The 16,537-nt window shown below is 37.8% G+C and overlaps 1 protein-coding gene across 2 annotated transcripts in view; it reads right to left on the reverse strand.

Annotated features, from left to right (window-relative positions):
• Positions 1 to 16,537, reverse strand: part of TRIP11 (thyroid hormone receptor interactor 11) — an 80,224-nt gene that overhangs the window by 25,710 nt on the left and 37,977 nt on the right. For both annotated transcript variants that reach the window (XM_049899784.1, XM_049899783.1), the window contains exons 11-15: positions 13,433 to 16,462; positions 10,954 to 11,094; positions 10,202 to 10,395; positions 6,940 to 7,103; positions 1,115 to 1,218 (exon numbers count right to left, since the gene is read on the reverse strand). In XM_049899784.1, coding sequence (XP_049755741.1) covers positions 1,115 to 1,218; positions 6,940 to 7,103; positions 10,202 to 10,395; positions 10,954 to 11,094; positions 13,433 to 16,462 — 3,633 coding nt within the window. The remainder of the gene's footprint in view (positions 1 to 1,114; positions 1,219 to 6,939; positions 7,104 to 10,201; positions 10,396 to 10,953; positions 11,095 to 13,432; positions 16,463 to 16,537) is intronic.

The raw sequence follows: 16,537 nt of genomic DNA on the forward strand, positions 1-16,537 counted from the left end.
CTATAACTCAGCGATTTCAATCAAGATAGACATCTGAAAGAACTTCTTGCACATGTGAACCAGGATATATAAACAAGAATGTTCATAACCACACACTTTGTACAGCAAATATCAGGAACATTCTTTAACAATGAAATGGTTAAATCAACTGTATATAGACACGATGGAACAACAGCAGGGACAATAATGAACTATCCGTACACAGTGCTGTTGTTGTTGTCACAGAAGAATCATTCAATTTATACACACCTCAAATCTCATTTCTAAAGAGTTCGAAAATATGCAAAACCAAGCAGTATATTGTTTACGGATGCAAGCTTAGGTGAGAAAACCAGAAAGAAAAACAAGGAGGTGACAAACAAAATTCTGGAGTAGTGGTTATCTGTAAGGTGGTTAGAAGGGGATGAGAAATGGTGAGGAGCACAGGGAACTTCAAATGGTAACATTCTATTTCTTGTACTGGATGGTGAGTATGTGGGTATTTGCTTTATTGCTATTCTTATATTTTATACATATCTAAGCATTGTTTTGTAGCCACTCAATGTTTAATAAAAGTTTTAAAACTCTATAAAGGAAATGTCTTCACTTATTTGGGATATTAGTGTTCCTGAATAACTTATTCACCAGTAATGACAGGTAAGTAAATTTTACTATTTTCTACCACTATTGCCAGAGTTTATTTATGACTTAATGATAAAGAAAAAAATATTTAAAGAATGATGCTGCAAAAAAAAACTTAGTAAAATAGTATAAATTATTTTAATCCATGTGAACTATAGTGCCCAACATACTTTGTTGAAAAAAATAAATTCTAAAGTTAAAATTTTAGAATATTTAAGTTTGTTTCAGAGATCTCTAAATACCCATGCGCGCTTAAAGAATTAAAATGTCCTATCGTATCTTATTCATTGTGTCTACGCTAAATTGTAAGTTACAGTAGGGAAATCTTACATTCTTGCTCACTGTTATGCCCCAGCATTAGGCTGAACGTACAGTGGCCACTCAAACAATGTATTCTAAATGAATGGTTTAGGAGATTATTTCCAAGACAAAGATTCTATAAGTAATTGTTTCATGAATAATAGAACTGACAAGAGAAAACCTTTCAGCCTACCTGTAATGATATCAGTTTCCCTTCCATGTTTTCTGCCTTTTTCTTCCATTCAGTTACAAGCTGTTTTTGCTTTTCTAGCTCAGCAGAGTACAGAGCTTTTTCCTCTAAGCAGAAAAAAAGTTATATTAATATTTCGCAATTGTGTGATATAACAGAATTTTTTAAACCACTTGACGTTTTAATAATTCAACAAAAAACAGTTCAAATGTTTCTTTTTTTAACTTTTACATGAAGAATTTAATTATCTATACACATAACTAACTCAAAAGGTTGCACTACAGTTGTTAAAGCCACAGGTTTAGATATGTATATGTTTTGCATCCTTAGCTATTAAAATACTGAAGTGCAACCAAAGGAGGAGGAGCACCACTCATTCTTTGTACCACGGACATGGAGCAGGACCTCTGCCAGCAGAGACTTGGGAAGAGAGGTGTTCAAACAGAATGTGACTACACATGAAAAAGGCTGTAGTAAAACAGCTAGATTGTGCTTGAGGTTTCTTCCTGTGCCACCAGCAACAGGCATTTTTATGGAGAACTTTAAAACAGTGTTTAAAAGACAAAGGTGGCTTTGGCTACAGCACATCTAACAGGTAAAGGGACCAGGAGCCCCATTTATATCAATCTGTAGAAATTCCACAGTCTAGTTTTAAGATGTGAACACTGGAAATTAACTGCAAGGAGATTTCTATACAGTCTCTTGTCAAGAAAACTACTTATTCGAAATATATCATCCCAAGGACAGTCACTGGAATAAAACTTCATGTAAATCAAATGTTTCTTTAACAAGAAAATTATACATGCCTTAGTGGTAATGTTACATGAATTAAAGTACTGAGATCGCTGTTTCCTCTGCCTAAATCCTTCTCCATCTTGTCCATCTTGCAAATTCTCCTCTCCCTTACAGAACGCTACTCAAATATTTCCTCTTTGGCAATGCTTCCTCTACGGCCTCAATCCCACACTACTTTGTACATGTTATTCCCGTAATTCTGACATCTTGTAAAGCAGACCCAGAGAATTCTTATATTTAAAATTCAGGATTCCAACCGTAGGAGCAACCCTGAAGGCCTACAATATGTGCAGATTTAAAGCTTTGCTTCAGCAGGAACCTATAAGCTCCTGTTGCTTCCTTATCCTCACAGTCCCTAATCCTCCTCCACCAGCAGTTAACTCAACGCCTAACTTTTATATGAAGAATTGAATTATTTATACACATAACTAACTCAGAAGGTTGCACTACAGTTGTTAAAGCTGCAGGTTTAGATTTTCATACATTTTACATCCATAGCGACCAAAGGAGGAAGAGCGCCGCTCATTCTTTGTACCACGGACATGGAGCAGCACCTCCACAGCTCTGCCAGCACAGACTCGGGCAAGACAGGCACGCCATCGCTGTCGAGTTTATTCCAACTCATAGAGACCCTGTAGGACAGAGCAGAACTGCCCCATAGGGTTTCCAAGGAGCGGCCGGTGGATTTGAACTGCCGACCTTTTGGTTAGCAGCCGTACCTCACCGTAGCTCTTAACCACTGTGCCCACCGGGGATCTGCTAAGAGACCCTTAACAATTACTGAATGGATGAATAAACGAATGGATGGGAAAACTGTCTAAAGGAGGTAAATACGAGAATGGGGAAGTAGGAAGCAAAAAAGCATATTGCTCTGGTCGCTGTTACTGTGGCTCCAGAAAAGCATTTTCCACCTGAATTAGAAAATGCACTTACTCTGGAGTACAGATGCAGAGCTGAGAGCAAGCTGATCAGGGTTTCAAAGGACAGTAACTACTTATGAACATTCCGAGATGGGCTGAACTTCAGCCAATACCTCTAAACCAAACCATCTTTCTATGTGTGTGTGTCTCTCTCCTCCCTGGGTAGTCACCTCTTTATCACTTGATTATCCTTTCTCATTTTACCTTTTTTATTTCCCCAACTCTTACATTTACACTAACTGGTAATAATATGACACCAAAACAAAGTTTTAAAATGGGTCTCAAAAGGAGAAGAAAGAGCTGCAAACATCCATTAACAATCTGATTGGAAAGTGTCAAAAATGAAGTGGAACACATAAACACTGATATCCTAAGCATTAAAAAAAAAAAAAACTAGGCTGAAATGGACGTGCATTAGCCATTATGAATCGAACAACCATATGGTCTACTATATCGGGAATGACAACTTGAAGAGGAATGGCATTGCATTCACCGTCAAAAAGAACATTTCAAGATCTACCCTGAAGTACAACACTGTCAGCGATAGGATAATACCCATATACCCACAAGGAATACCAGTTAATACGACTATTATTCAAATTTACAGACCAATCACTAAGGCCAAAGATGAAGAAAATGAAGATTTTTACCAACTTCTACAATCTTAAATTGAACAAACAGGCAACCAGGGCGCACTGATAATTACTGGTCACTGGAATGTGAAAGTTGGAAACAAAGAAAAAGAACTGGTAGTTAGAAAATACAGCCTTGGTGATAGCCACAATGCCAGAGGTCGCATGACAGAATTCTGCAAGACCTATGACTTCTTCATTGCAAATATCTTTTTTCAACAACATAAACAGTGACTATACACCTGGACCTCACCAGATGGAATATACAAGACTACATCTGTGGAAAGAGACGATGGGAAAGCTCAGTATCATCAATCAGAAGAAGGTTAGGGGCTGACTGTGGAGCAGACCACTGATTACTCATATGCAAGTTCATGTTGAAGCTGAAGAAAATCAGAGCAAGTCCACAAGAGCCAAAGTACAACCCTGAGTATATCCCACCTGCATTTAGAGACCATCTCAAGAACAGACTTCCCATGCTGAACACTAACGACGGGTTGTGGAATGACATAAAGAACATCATATATGAAGAAAGCAAGAGGTCACTAAAAAGACAGAAAAGACCAAAATGGATAACAGAAGAGACTCTGAAACTTGCTGCTCAATGTCAAAAAGCCAAAGCAAAAGGAAGAAATAATGAAGTAAAAAGAGCCTAACAGAAGATCTTAAAGGGTCGCTCGAGAAGACAAAGTATTATAATGTAATGCGCAAAGACCTGGGCTTAGAATACCAAAAGAGAAAAACATGTTCGGCATTTCTCAAGCTGAAAGAACTGAAGAAAAATTCAAGCCTCGAGTTGCAATAGTGAAGGATTCTACAGGGAAAATATTAAATGACGCAGGAAGCATCCAAAGAAGATGGAAGGAATACACAGAGTCACAGTATCAAAAAAACTGATCGATGTTCAACTATTTCAGGAGGCAGTGTAGGATCAAGAACCAAGGGTACTGAAGGAAGAGGTCCAAGTCATGCCAAAGGCACTGACAAAAATCAAGGTTCCAGGAATTGATGGAATACCAATTGAAATGGTGTTCAGCCCTGCAAGTGCTCACTCATCTATGCCAAGAAATTTGGAAGGCAGCTACCTGGCCAACTGACTGGAACAGATCCACATTTACACCTATTCCAAAGAAAGGTGATCCAATCGAATGTGGAAATTATTGAACAATGTCATTAATATCACATGCAAGTAAAATTTTGCCGAAGATCATTCAAACGCTGCTGTAGCAGTGCATTAACAGGGAACTGCCAGAAATTCAAGCTGAATTCAGAAGAGGACGTGGAACCAGGGATATCACTGCTGATGTCAGATGGATCCTGGCTGAAGGCAGAGAATAACATAGATTTTTACCTGTGTTTTACTGATTATGCAAAGGCATTTGACCATGTGGATCATAACAAATTATGGATAACATTTCAAAGAATGGGAACTCCAGAACACTTAATTGTGCTCATGAGGAACCTGTACATAGATGAAGAGGCAGTCATTCGAATAGAACAAAGGGATACTGTATGGTTTAAAGTCAGGAAAGGTGTGTGTCAGGGTTGTCTCCTTTCACCACACTTACTCAATCTGTATGTATGCTGAGCAAATAATCTGAGAGGCTGGACTATGTAAAGGACAGGGCATCAGAATTGGAGGAAGACTCATTAACAACCTACACTATGCAGATAACACAACCCTGCATGCTGACAGTGAAGAGGACTTGAAGCACTTACTGATGAAGATCAAAGACTTAAGCCGTCAGTATAGATTACGCCTTGTTATGGACTGAACTGTGTCCACCCAAAATGTGTGTAAACTTGGCGAGGCCACGATTTCCAGCATTATGTGACTATCTACCATCTTGTCATTTGATATGCCTTTCCTATGTATTATAAATTCAACCTCTATGATGTTGATGAAGTAGAATGAGAGGCAGTTATGCTAATAAGGTAGGACTCAATCTATAAGATTAGACTGTGTTTTAAGCCAATCTCTTTTGAGATATAAAAGACAGAAGCAAAGAGAGAGACAGGAGGACCTCACACCACCAAGAAACAAGAGAATAGTGTGTCTACTGGACCTGTGGTCCCCGAGCTGAGAAGCTACTTGACTGTGGGAGATTAATGACAAGGACCTTCCCCCAGGGTCGACAGACAGAAAGCCTTTCCCTGAAGCTGGCACCCTGAATTCAGACTTCTAGCCTACAGACTGTCAAGAAAACTAACTTTCGTTTGTTGAAGCCATCCACTTGTGATATTTCTGTTATTGCAGCACTAGATAATTAAGACACACTGCAACATAAAGAAAACAAAAATCCTCACAACTGGACCAATAAGCAACATCATGATAAACGGAGAAAAGGCTAAGTCGTCAAAGATTTCATTTTAGTTGACTCCACAATCAACACCTATGGAAGCAGCAGTCAAGAAATCAAACAATGCATTCCATTGGGCAAATCTGCTTTAACGTAAAGACCTCTTTAAAGTGTTAAAAAGCAAAAAGGTCATCTTGAAGACTAAGGTGCACCTGATCCAAGCCATGGTGTTTTCAAGGGCCTCATATGCGTGCGAAAGCTGGACAATGAATAAGAAGACTGAAGAAGAACTGATGCCTTTGAATCATGGTGTTGGTGAAGAATATTGAATATACCATGGACTGCCAGAAGAATGAACAAATCTGTCTTGGAAGAAATATAGCCAGAATGCTCCCCAAAAGCAAGGATGGCAAGACTACATCTCACATACTTTGGAAGAGTTATCAGGAGGGATTAGTCCCTGAAGAAGGACATCATGCTTGGTAAAGTAAAAGGTCACTAAAAAAGAGGAAGGCCCTCAATTAGATGGACTGACACACTGGCTGCAACAATGGGCTCGAGTATAACAATTACTGTGAGGATGGTGTGGGCCAGGGCAGTGCTTTGTTCTGTTGTACATAGGGTGCTAGGAGTTGGAACTGACTTGGTAGCACCTAGGAACAACAAAACAAAGTTTCAATAATTATTAAATACGGTTTTTGTTCACTAGTCTTAAGTGTAAAAGGCGTCTAAATTAAATTCTCTATAAAATAAACAATAACACCGGAGAGGAATGTGTTCCTTACAATCATTAATCACATGAGATCGAAAGGACACCATCTGCCCAAGAGCAAAGATGAAAAGACTGGAAGGGATAGAAAAACCGGACAAAAGGAAAGGGGGAACCCAGGGTGGCAATGGGGGAGTGCAGACACTTTGAGGGGAATGCAGCCAATGACATGGAATACTTTACGTACAATCTATCGAATGGGAAACTAATCTGTCTGTAAACTTTCACCTAAAGCACAATAAAAATTAAAAAATAAAAATATTCTTAAAAAAAAAAAAAAATTAACTTCTCGATAGCCGCTTACCTTTTCCCCCTTTCAAAAACTTTCCCATGCCTGATCTAAAACAGCAGGAAAATTGGGGGAAAGTCCCAACTATAATGTTTTCATGGAAAGGCCGACCATATCACTTACCTTGCTGGAAATGCTCTAGGACCATCTGCAGGTTGGCTAGTGACAGCGCATACTGCTTCACCTGTTCCTGTGAAACAGAAAGCTGCAGGGCCGTCTCATCCCTCTGCTTGGAGACTACATTCAACTGTTCCTGCAATGACTCTACCTGCACACTGGCTTGATGGCTTCAAACAAAAAGAACAAAAGTCAAACTGCTTCTATCCATTTAGATACTTTAAAAAGATGCAACACTTCCTTACATTTTATTGCATTAAATTCAAGTTAGAGTCAAAGACCAGACTTACTGGCCTGACACAGACTGGAGAAGCCCCAAGAGTATGGCCCCTGGTCACCATTTTAGCTCAGTAATGAAGTCACTCCTGAGGCTCACCCTTCGGCCAAAGATTAGACAGGGCCGTAAAACAAAAATGAGACTGAAGGGGTATCCCAGCCCAGAGGCAAGGACTAGAAGGCAGGAAGGGACAGGAAAGCTGGTGATTGAGAACTAAAGGTTGAGAAGGGAGAGTGTTGACATGTAATGGGGTTGGTAACCAGTGTCACAAAACAATATGGGTACTAATTGTTTAGTGAGAAGCTAGTTTGTTCTGTAAACCTTCATCTTAAGTACAATCAAAAAAAAAAGTCAATCAAAGAAATCTTTGAAGAGTTCCTCTGATCTTTGTTCTGTTTTTTTTTTTATTAATTAATTCAATTGTCCTTCCTATAAAAGTGGCTTTGAACAAATGACAATCTTAAAGTCTAAGAATTAGGCTAAACAAGAAATGTCACTGAAAGAAAAAATTAAAAATATCTTGCAACTTTTGTGTTTCTGGGCTAAAACTCTAAAAATACAATTTATCATAGTTTTAACTTGTAAGCAGCCTTAAAAAGTCCTTTCGTCCAGCTTCCAACCTAAAACAATGGATTCAATGACACTCCCTTGCTTTTGACACAATCATGGGGAACGCCCTACTTTCCAAAGGCTATCCCACTTGATGACCTGCTTTGACAACTAGTTAATTATCTTTTACTATCATCTTTCTTTCCATCTACATTAAACATAATCCCTACCTCTGCCCCAAATAATAAATCCAGAGACCCTAAGAGATTTATACTGCACCTATTTTTTTTTTATTCAGGCTTGTCTCACTGATGTACACCCTTAATGTATAACTATATACAAAATACTGCCGTAGTCCTCCTGGGTTTTTCACATTGAGTTAGATTCTTATTCAAGAGTGGCTCAATAAAGTCCTTTAAGATCAGCTGACTTTGAAGAGATTTTACTCAATAGCACCCTCTTGTGGAAAGAACAGTAAACTGATAATCAGGAGACCTCCCCAAATATCCATGGACTTCATTCAACACTGCTAGTTAGCACATCACTCAAAGGGTGATGGAAAGGATGAAATGAGCTGTGACTGCATTCAGAAAGTTAATAAATACCAGGTGTCGCTACCGTTAAGTAAAGGTTCCCAGGACCATAATCTGGTTTGTAGATTTGAGTTACTAATGCAACAAATATTTACTGGTATTTTATTAACCTATGTATAAGAATAACATATCAGTAGGAGGAGTACAAAATGAATTTAATTATCCCTACCCCCAGCAACCTTATATTTCATTGGATGGAGACAACATAAAACAGACAGGTCAATGATCACTTGTACCCTAAAGTAAAATACAAAGGCCTATAGAAGGCTTAAGGAAAGTATGATGCAGGGTCAAAGGGAAAAAAAAAAAATCCCACTAGGGGTTTGTGTTTGGATTTGAGGAGTGGGAACGCTAAATAAAGCACCCTTCATGAAGAACAGGTGGGCTTCATCGGAAAACTCTTTGGGATCAGCCCATCCTTCAGGCAGAAGAAACAATGTGGAGGGGGAGGGGAGAAAAAAAAGAAATGAAAAGGGCAGAGACTAGGAACTATTTAATTAGAGAAAATAGGACCTGAAAACTGAAAGAATTATAATTTTACAGCCTGAGAATGTGGCATTTCTGACCAGTGTGAAACACGTACACAAATGATTGCTCATTATTTTATTTCCCATTTTAAACAAATTTTCCTTCTGGGTCTGAAGGTACAGTAACACACCATATAAAAGGGGGAAAAGGGTTGTTCAGAAATATTCCCTACTACCTTATAATCTCTTTGCAAACAGAGATAATGTCTACTATTTCCTTACGTCTCCCTCAGCATCACACACAGTGAAAGATAAAGAGACATTCCTACTACTAGATAAAATATGAATAGACATGATCTTTCTGGAAGATAATCTTGCAGTACACTTCAAAAGTTTTTAAAATCCCCTTTGATCAAGCAGTTCCATTTTCAAAACTTACACTAAGGAAATAATCTGTTATCAACACAAATATACATATTTGGGATATCATGACAGCACTGAGTAATTTTGAAAAATTGAAACACCCTAAACGTCCAATAATAAATGACTGTGTTAAAGAAATTCTGGCAAATCCAAATAGCAGCATGTAGCCATAAAATGCTATTGCAGAAACTCGTGGCTTGACATGTATTATATACTCACATTAAGTAACAGAAACAGGTTACAAAGAGTATGAACACTGTGATCTCAAATTTGCTTTAAAAAAAGATTTATTAATATACACACACATATAAAAGCAAAAAAAGGCAGAAAAATAGATTATCTTTGGGTAGCTGGAACTGTGACTTTATGTTCTTTTCGTTTGTCTGATTTCCCTGAAGTTGATAATGTAACTAACGCTTTTGTTATACGAGCGAAATTTTTTTTTTTTTTAATTGAGAGAAATAAAATTAAAAATATGAAAGGAGGGACCTGGTCACTCAGAAGTTCTAGTAAACCCAGAGTTCACCCGCACTGCCCTAGTCCTTCACCTTACTACTTCTTTCACTCTCTCCCTTCTCATATCCACACCTAGTTCTACCTTAGATCACCGGGTTAAGCAGGAAACCACATAAATTAGTTTTTTGGGAGCCTGACAAAGCTAATTCAGTCAGAATTCAACTCCTACAATGATGAGAGGTGGTTAATCTAGGGTGATGGTAAGATCAGAGAGATCTCGGTTTAAATGCCAGATCTGGTTAAGGGTCACAGCCTAGTGTGAAACCCACATACTCTGTGCACAACCTTGGACAGATTACTCTTTACCTTCAGTTTCTTCATCTGTAAAATGGAGATAATGTATTTTTTGAGAATACAGTGAGCTAACATATGAAAAATGCTTACTGAGTCTGACATTCAAGAAGTGTTCGATTAAAGTTAACGCTAAAAAAGAAAAAAGTTACCTTGCATTTTCCATTGCATTAGAAGATGAAACCAGCTTTTCCTCCAATGCTGTGACTTTCTTTCTTAGTTTAGCCTCTCTATCTTCTGCAGCCAAAGCTTCACGGGTGTATGAATCTTCTGATTCTAGAAGATGGTTACGCAATCTCTCTAGCTCCTGGTTTAAGCGTAATTCTTTGTCACGTAAATGTTGAACCTAGGTAAAGGACATAATTCTTTATTGTTCTTCTACAAAATGCTCCCATTTTTCCCCTGCAAACTACTTTGTTATTAAATCCTTTTTCCATTCCAATTAAGTGTATTAACTGTATACTAATTTCTCATATTGCAAGATGTATCTATGCTAGGAAAAATGACAACGAAATCACTTTGAATATTCATTTGGAAGGTTGACTTTGTAAGGTCTCAACCCTCATGGCTACAATGGAAAATGGAATTTTATGAAGTGCTGGGCTCATTGTGGTAGGCCACTTTTTTCAGTAAATCTCCTTTTTTTCCCACCTTATGAGTGGGAAATTTTTCCTGCAGCCAAGATAGGCCATGGTTTTCACTTTTTTGTTTTGTTTTCACTTTTGAAAACTGAAATAAAATACACCCTGGGAGATCAAAATCCTACTACAGCATGTCAGAGAAAGACTAAGAAAAATAACCCTTGAGAGAAATTCATTTTAATTGATTATCTTTCCTGTTTTCTTACTTAACAGTTGTTAAGCTTATTGTCTGATATGCACTGCTCCTCTGAAGTGAAGTGTACCTCATTCTGTAGGGCACTGTTTTCCATCTGTTTCTGCTTCAGGGCCAACATGACCTGGTCTCTCTCCTGCTGAAACAGAACCGTCTTCTCCTGCATTGACTTGACTGCATTTAAAAGCTGATTTAACTCCCCAGTCTTGCCCTTTTGGAAAGAAACGACTTTAGCTTTAAAGAAAAAGACAACTTAAAAAAGACATTTTCTTTCTAAAAAATTAAAAATATAGTTAACTATGTCGAGATCATTTAAAAAAAAAAAAAAAAGGAAGTCTGAGAAACTGTCACAGTCCAGAGGAGCCTAAAGAGACATGACAACTAAATGTAATGTAAAGAAATCTAACTAAAGTATGAGATTTAGTGAATGATAACGTCTCAGTACTGGTTCATTAAGCTGTGACAAATGTAACATAGTAACATAAAATGCTAACCAGAAGGAAAACTGGGTTTGAGGTACATGAGAACTCTTTGCAACTTTTCTATAAATCTAAAAGTATTCTAAAGGAAAAAGTTTATTACAATTTTTTTAAAAGAACGGAAAAAGACGAAATCTGATTAAATTACCCTGCTTAACAAAGTGTCCACCCAAAAAAAGCATGTGTGTGTTTAACCAGCCATCAAAACCCGCCATTAGGCGTGCAGGACTGTCGTCAGACAAAGAAACGGCATCGAGTCGCTGGCGGAGGAGACAAGGTCTTTAATATGTGCCACCTATTTTAAAGGAACATAGTGGCAACAATTTAATGGAAGCAACTTTAAAACATCTCCTGCTAGACAATAAGGAACTTTATTTCTGACTGCATTCCATACAAGCACAATATATTAACAACTGCAGAAAAAAAGATAACTAAGCCTTCACTGCAAAAGTTGGGTCATGCGTTTAGGTGACAGTTGGAATTCTAAAAGGCACCAAAAAAAGCATCAGGCTATTTACAGCTAATTCTTTTCTCTATTTTAAATACGCATAGCAAATGAATCTATTTATAGTTTAGTATTATTTTGAGCTTTCACATAAACTTTCCCTTTCTTTAAAGAATATATAATTTGTCCCCCAGGACAAATCATTGAAACTAAAATGTAAAACCATCTGTTCTTTTTATTTCAACACCTCCTCCTCAATACTCAGGCCAAAATTTTCCAAAGAGTTGAAAAAACCAACCAATAAGGTAAAAACACTTTAGTGAAAACTGGGATAGGAGTATTTGCTGAGCCTACTTTGTGAAACAGGAGCCCCGGTGGCACAAACAGTTAAGTGTTAGGCTGCTAACCCAAAAGGTTGGTAGTTCAAGCCCATCCAGTGGCTCTGTGGGACAAAGATCTGGTGATCTGCTTCTGTAAGGGTAACAGTGAAGAAAATCCTATGGGGCAGTTGTACTTTGACACACGGGGTCACTGTGAGTCAGAATTGACAGCACCTGACAAATACGTGAAAAGTACGACTCAAGGCTAACACTTCGAATTCCAGGTTGACTTTGAATTGGTGACTCAGAAAAATCCATTAATGACTTTTCATTTTATCTCTTCTTTTTTTTAACAGAGTATCACATGTAGTAAGGGTCATTTCTGGTTCCTGAAACTTCTGTTTCCATTTTACACACACAAACTCACAGGCATGTGCACGCACATGTTTACTGGGTCACAATGTTAACTGTATTTCTTACTGCATATCAGGGTGCAGGACAGAGTATGTTTCGCAGCGCTTCCCTTTACACATAAGGATCCCTACAATGCTAACCACTACTAGCAGCTACTGAAATACATCTGAAACATGATGAAATTGCAGCGACTTCAAAATTCTCTTTTATAACATACTTCTATTTTCTAAAAAAAAATATTAATTACTACTAAATTCTTTTTTTCTATTTAACAGGCTGTAAAAAGTTAATCTAGCACAAAAAATAATTGGGAGTATCCAGTAATTTTGGGGAGAAACTCCTAAGTGCCTCTGAGGAAAACTTCTTTAGAATGAATTACAATATAAGCAGTTCCTGGGTTATGAACTAGTTCTGTTCCTAAGTCTGTCTTTAAATCCAATTTGTACGTTAGTTGGAACAGTTAGGTACAGTTCGTATCTAACATCAGTTAGTCAAATGTCTCTTTTAGTGTATAGTATAGAGTGTTGTACCTTTCTATACATAAAAAAACATTAACGAAACACTTCCGGATACACGAAAGCATCTTCAACATAATCATACAGTAATAATAATGTTTGATGCACACTGCAAAGTAGTTCCCCTCTGTTATCATAAACCATGTATGTACCTCGAATTTTTAATATAATAGGGTTTACAGGGGTTGGTTCCTAACTACAGATTGTATGTAAGTCAGTCATTCGTAATCCGGGGGCTGCCTGTATCTTGAAATAAATATTTCTAAATGAATAAATTCAAATTCCTCTTCAAAGACAACATCAATCAAGTAAATAACAGATTAGAAAATTCTCCTCCACTCCAACTTCCCTCCACGATACTCCATCCAAAACATACCTGTTCCTTTTCCTTCAACAGTTGCTCAAAAGCAAGAGCCTTCTCCTTCATTGTATGGCTTTCAAACTCTTTTTCACGCAGCATCATAGAAAACTTCATATTAGTCTCTTGTAACGCTTGATATTCTGTTTCCTTTCCCCGGGATGCGTCTATTATTTTTTCATTTTCCTCTTTTAGTTTACATATGTCCATTTCTAAAATTAATATTCTCTCCTTCAGGTTTGTTACTGCCTGCCTCAAAAGTTCATTTTCATTTGCTTTGTTGGTAAAATTTTCACTTAAAGAAAGTAACTGATCGCTTTTAGCTTTGATCAGGAGGTCTTTTTCCTTAAGCAACTTTTGTAAAACGTCTTGTTTCTCCTTTATCTGCTTAATTTCTGAATCAGTTTGTTCATGTTCTCTTCTTCCTAGCTCTGAGGTGGCAGCAATTGAATCAGACAATCTGTGATTATTTTCCTGGAGCGTTCTAATCGTGGCATCTTTTTCCTGCAGTAACTTTCTTAGCTCTTCTATCTCTTGTTCAAGCAATTTAGAAGACTCACTCAACTGATCAGACTTACTTGCCTTCAGAGGTTCTGCTGACGGGGAAGGGAGTGAAGATCCAGAGGGGAGCTGCGGTGAAATGACATCCAGTTTTCCTAAAAGAAGGTCCTTGGTACTACAAAGCTGTCCGATGCTGTGCTGAACTTGTGCTAATTCCTGACCAAAATTTTTGAGTTTGGTTTCATTCTGTTCATAACTTTGGATCAGGCCAGTATAATCCACCTGTAATTTGGAATTATTATCACTATCAACCGAAACCTGTGCCTGAAGTTGATGAAGTTCCTCCTGAAGCTGGGCTGACTCATGCTGCATGTTTTGTACTGTGGTCATCACCTGCTGTTTCCACTCTTCCATCTTCTTCACTTGTTGTTTTAGCTTGTCGCGCTCCTGTAGAAGCTCCTCAAACTGATTACTATTAACACTTCCAACGGCGTTACCAGCGCTGGATGTCTGCAGAACTGTCAGTAAGGTCTGGCACTTCTGACTTAAGGCATCTATTTCAATGTCTTTTTCGCGAATGATCCGTGATAAATTCTGGACAGTTTCTCTAAACATATCCTGGCCGCTGCTTTCAAATCTTGTGGACAGTTTTTTATTTTCATCTTGCAGCTTAATAAGGGCTGCTTCTTTGGCAGCAATTACATCCATCATTTTGTGATATTCCGCTTTTAGATGGCTATTTTCCCTAGTCTTCTCACTCAAAACAGCTAATACTTGTTCTCTTTCCATAGCATAGGCCTGCAGTTGCTGTTGAAGGTAAACAACGTCCTGGGTGTAGGAAGCTGAGGAAATCCTAGCGTGAAGAGCCTGTATCTCCAAATCTTTCTGCTGGATAATCTGAGTTAGTTTACCAACCTCATCTTTGGCCAGCTGATCAATCTGCTTAGTCAAAGATATATTCTTTTCATTTAGAAGTTTAATCTCCAATTCTCGTTCTTTTATTCCTTTCACTAATCTTTCAGTTTCGGCCTTGGATAAATCATGCTTCTCACTTCCATTTTCTATATTAAGGCTCTGAACTTTCGTTTCTTGAAAAATATCAGAATTCTCTGTTTGAATCTCCTGTCTTTCTTCATGTAACTGGGTTTTGATTTGTTCAATTGTCTTCTGCAAACTCTTAATTTCCTCATCTTTCTCTAAAAAGAGCTGGGTATGCGTGGCATTCATTTGCTCATGCTGGTATTTGAACTCATCCATTTCCTTTTTCTGCTCTTGTAAAGACTGAAGTAGCTGGGTCTTACTCTGGTTTTGATCTTCAATTGTCTTTTGGTAATGTTTTATTTCCTCCTCAAGGTCACCCTTTATTATATTCAGCTGAGACACCTCAGACTCCAGTTCTGTAACGACGTCTAGTGTTTTAGGCTCAGCCACAGGGGTAGCTCGACTCTGCTGCTCCCTGAGTCGTTCCAGCTCTTCCTTCAGATGATTGTTTTCTTCCTTCATGTATGCAAGACTTCTGTCTTTTTCCTCTATGGTTTGCCTTGAAATTTCATTTTTTCTGAAGGCCTGAGTGTACTTCTCTAATTCCTCCTGAAGCTCTGAACTTCTTCCCTGAAGCTTTTCAATAAACATTTCTTTCTCTTTTATAAGTTGGGTCAATTGCTTCTGTTCTTCTAAACTGGATGACAAGATTTCCTTAGTTTCCTGATGACCAGCATTCGCCTGCTCGACATTCTTTTTGAGTGCTGATATTTCAAAGTCTTTCTCTTGACTCAGTTTGATTAAATGCTCATGTTCCAGCTGTAAGGCCGAGCTGTTCAGGTCACGAGCATTTGACAGTTCTTCAATGGTTTGCTCATACTGGTTAGCTTTTTCCAACGCTCTCTTTTCAGCCCAACACAATTCCGCTTCTAACTGTCCTTTTTCCACTTTTAGAGCTTCCACAATGGTGTCTTTTTCCAGAGAAATCCGACTCTTATCAGCAAGAGATTCCTCCAGCTGATGTCTTACATCTTCACATGCTAAAACCAACTTTTCATTTTCCATTTTGAGATCAAAAGCAACTTTCTCTAAAGTTTCATTGATCTGTTCCATTTCTGAAAGACCTTGCTTTAAGTTTCTAACTTCAGCTTCTCTTTCTTTGAGTAAATCGTCCTTCAAGTTACTGTTAGGGTCTTGACCAAGACACTGAGGTAACTCATTCTTAACTCTACAAAGCTCCGCCTCGTTCTGTCTAATACGCTCCTTAAGTTCAAAGTTCTCCTTCTGGATGTTTAAATCATTTTTCTGCAACTTATTTAGTTGATCTACTAAATGTTCTACTTTATCCTCAAGTCTCTGTTTGGTTAAATGTAAATCATTAAGGGCCAGTTCACTTTGAATTAACTTCTCTTTCTGCACATCTAACTCTTTAGTAATGTTCATTTTATCATCTTCAAGTTGATGAACTCTCTTTTTTTCATCATCTCTATCTTGTTTTAGTTTACTGATCATGTTATCACCTTCACTTTGCTGTTTTGATAGTTGATCTTTCATCAAAATCATGTGCTGAAAGAAAAATTAATTTGCATGGTAAATTCACAATCTTCTCTAGTTTAGCGTTTAAAGAAAATGTTATAAAAT

This window comes from Elephas maximus, chromosome 10 (assembly GCF_024166365.1).
Source record: "Elephas maximus indicus isolate mEleMax1 chromosome 10, mEleMax1 primary haplotype, whole genome shotgun sequence".
NCBI classification, from domain to species: domain Eukaryota; kingdom Metazoa; phylum Chordata; class Mammalia; order Proboscidea; family Elephantidae; genus Elephas; species Elephas maximus.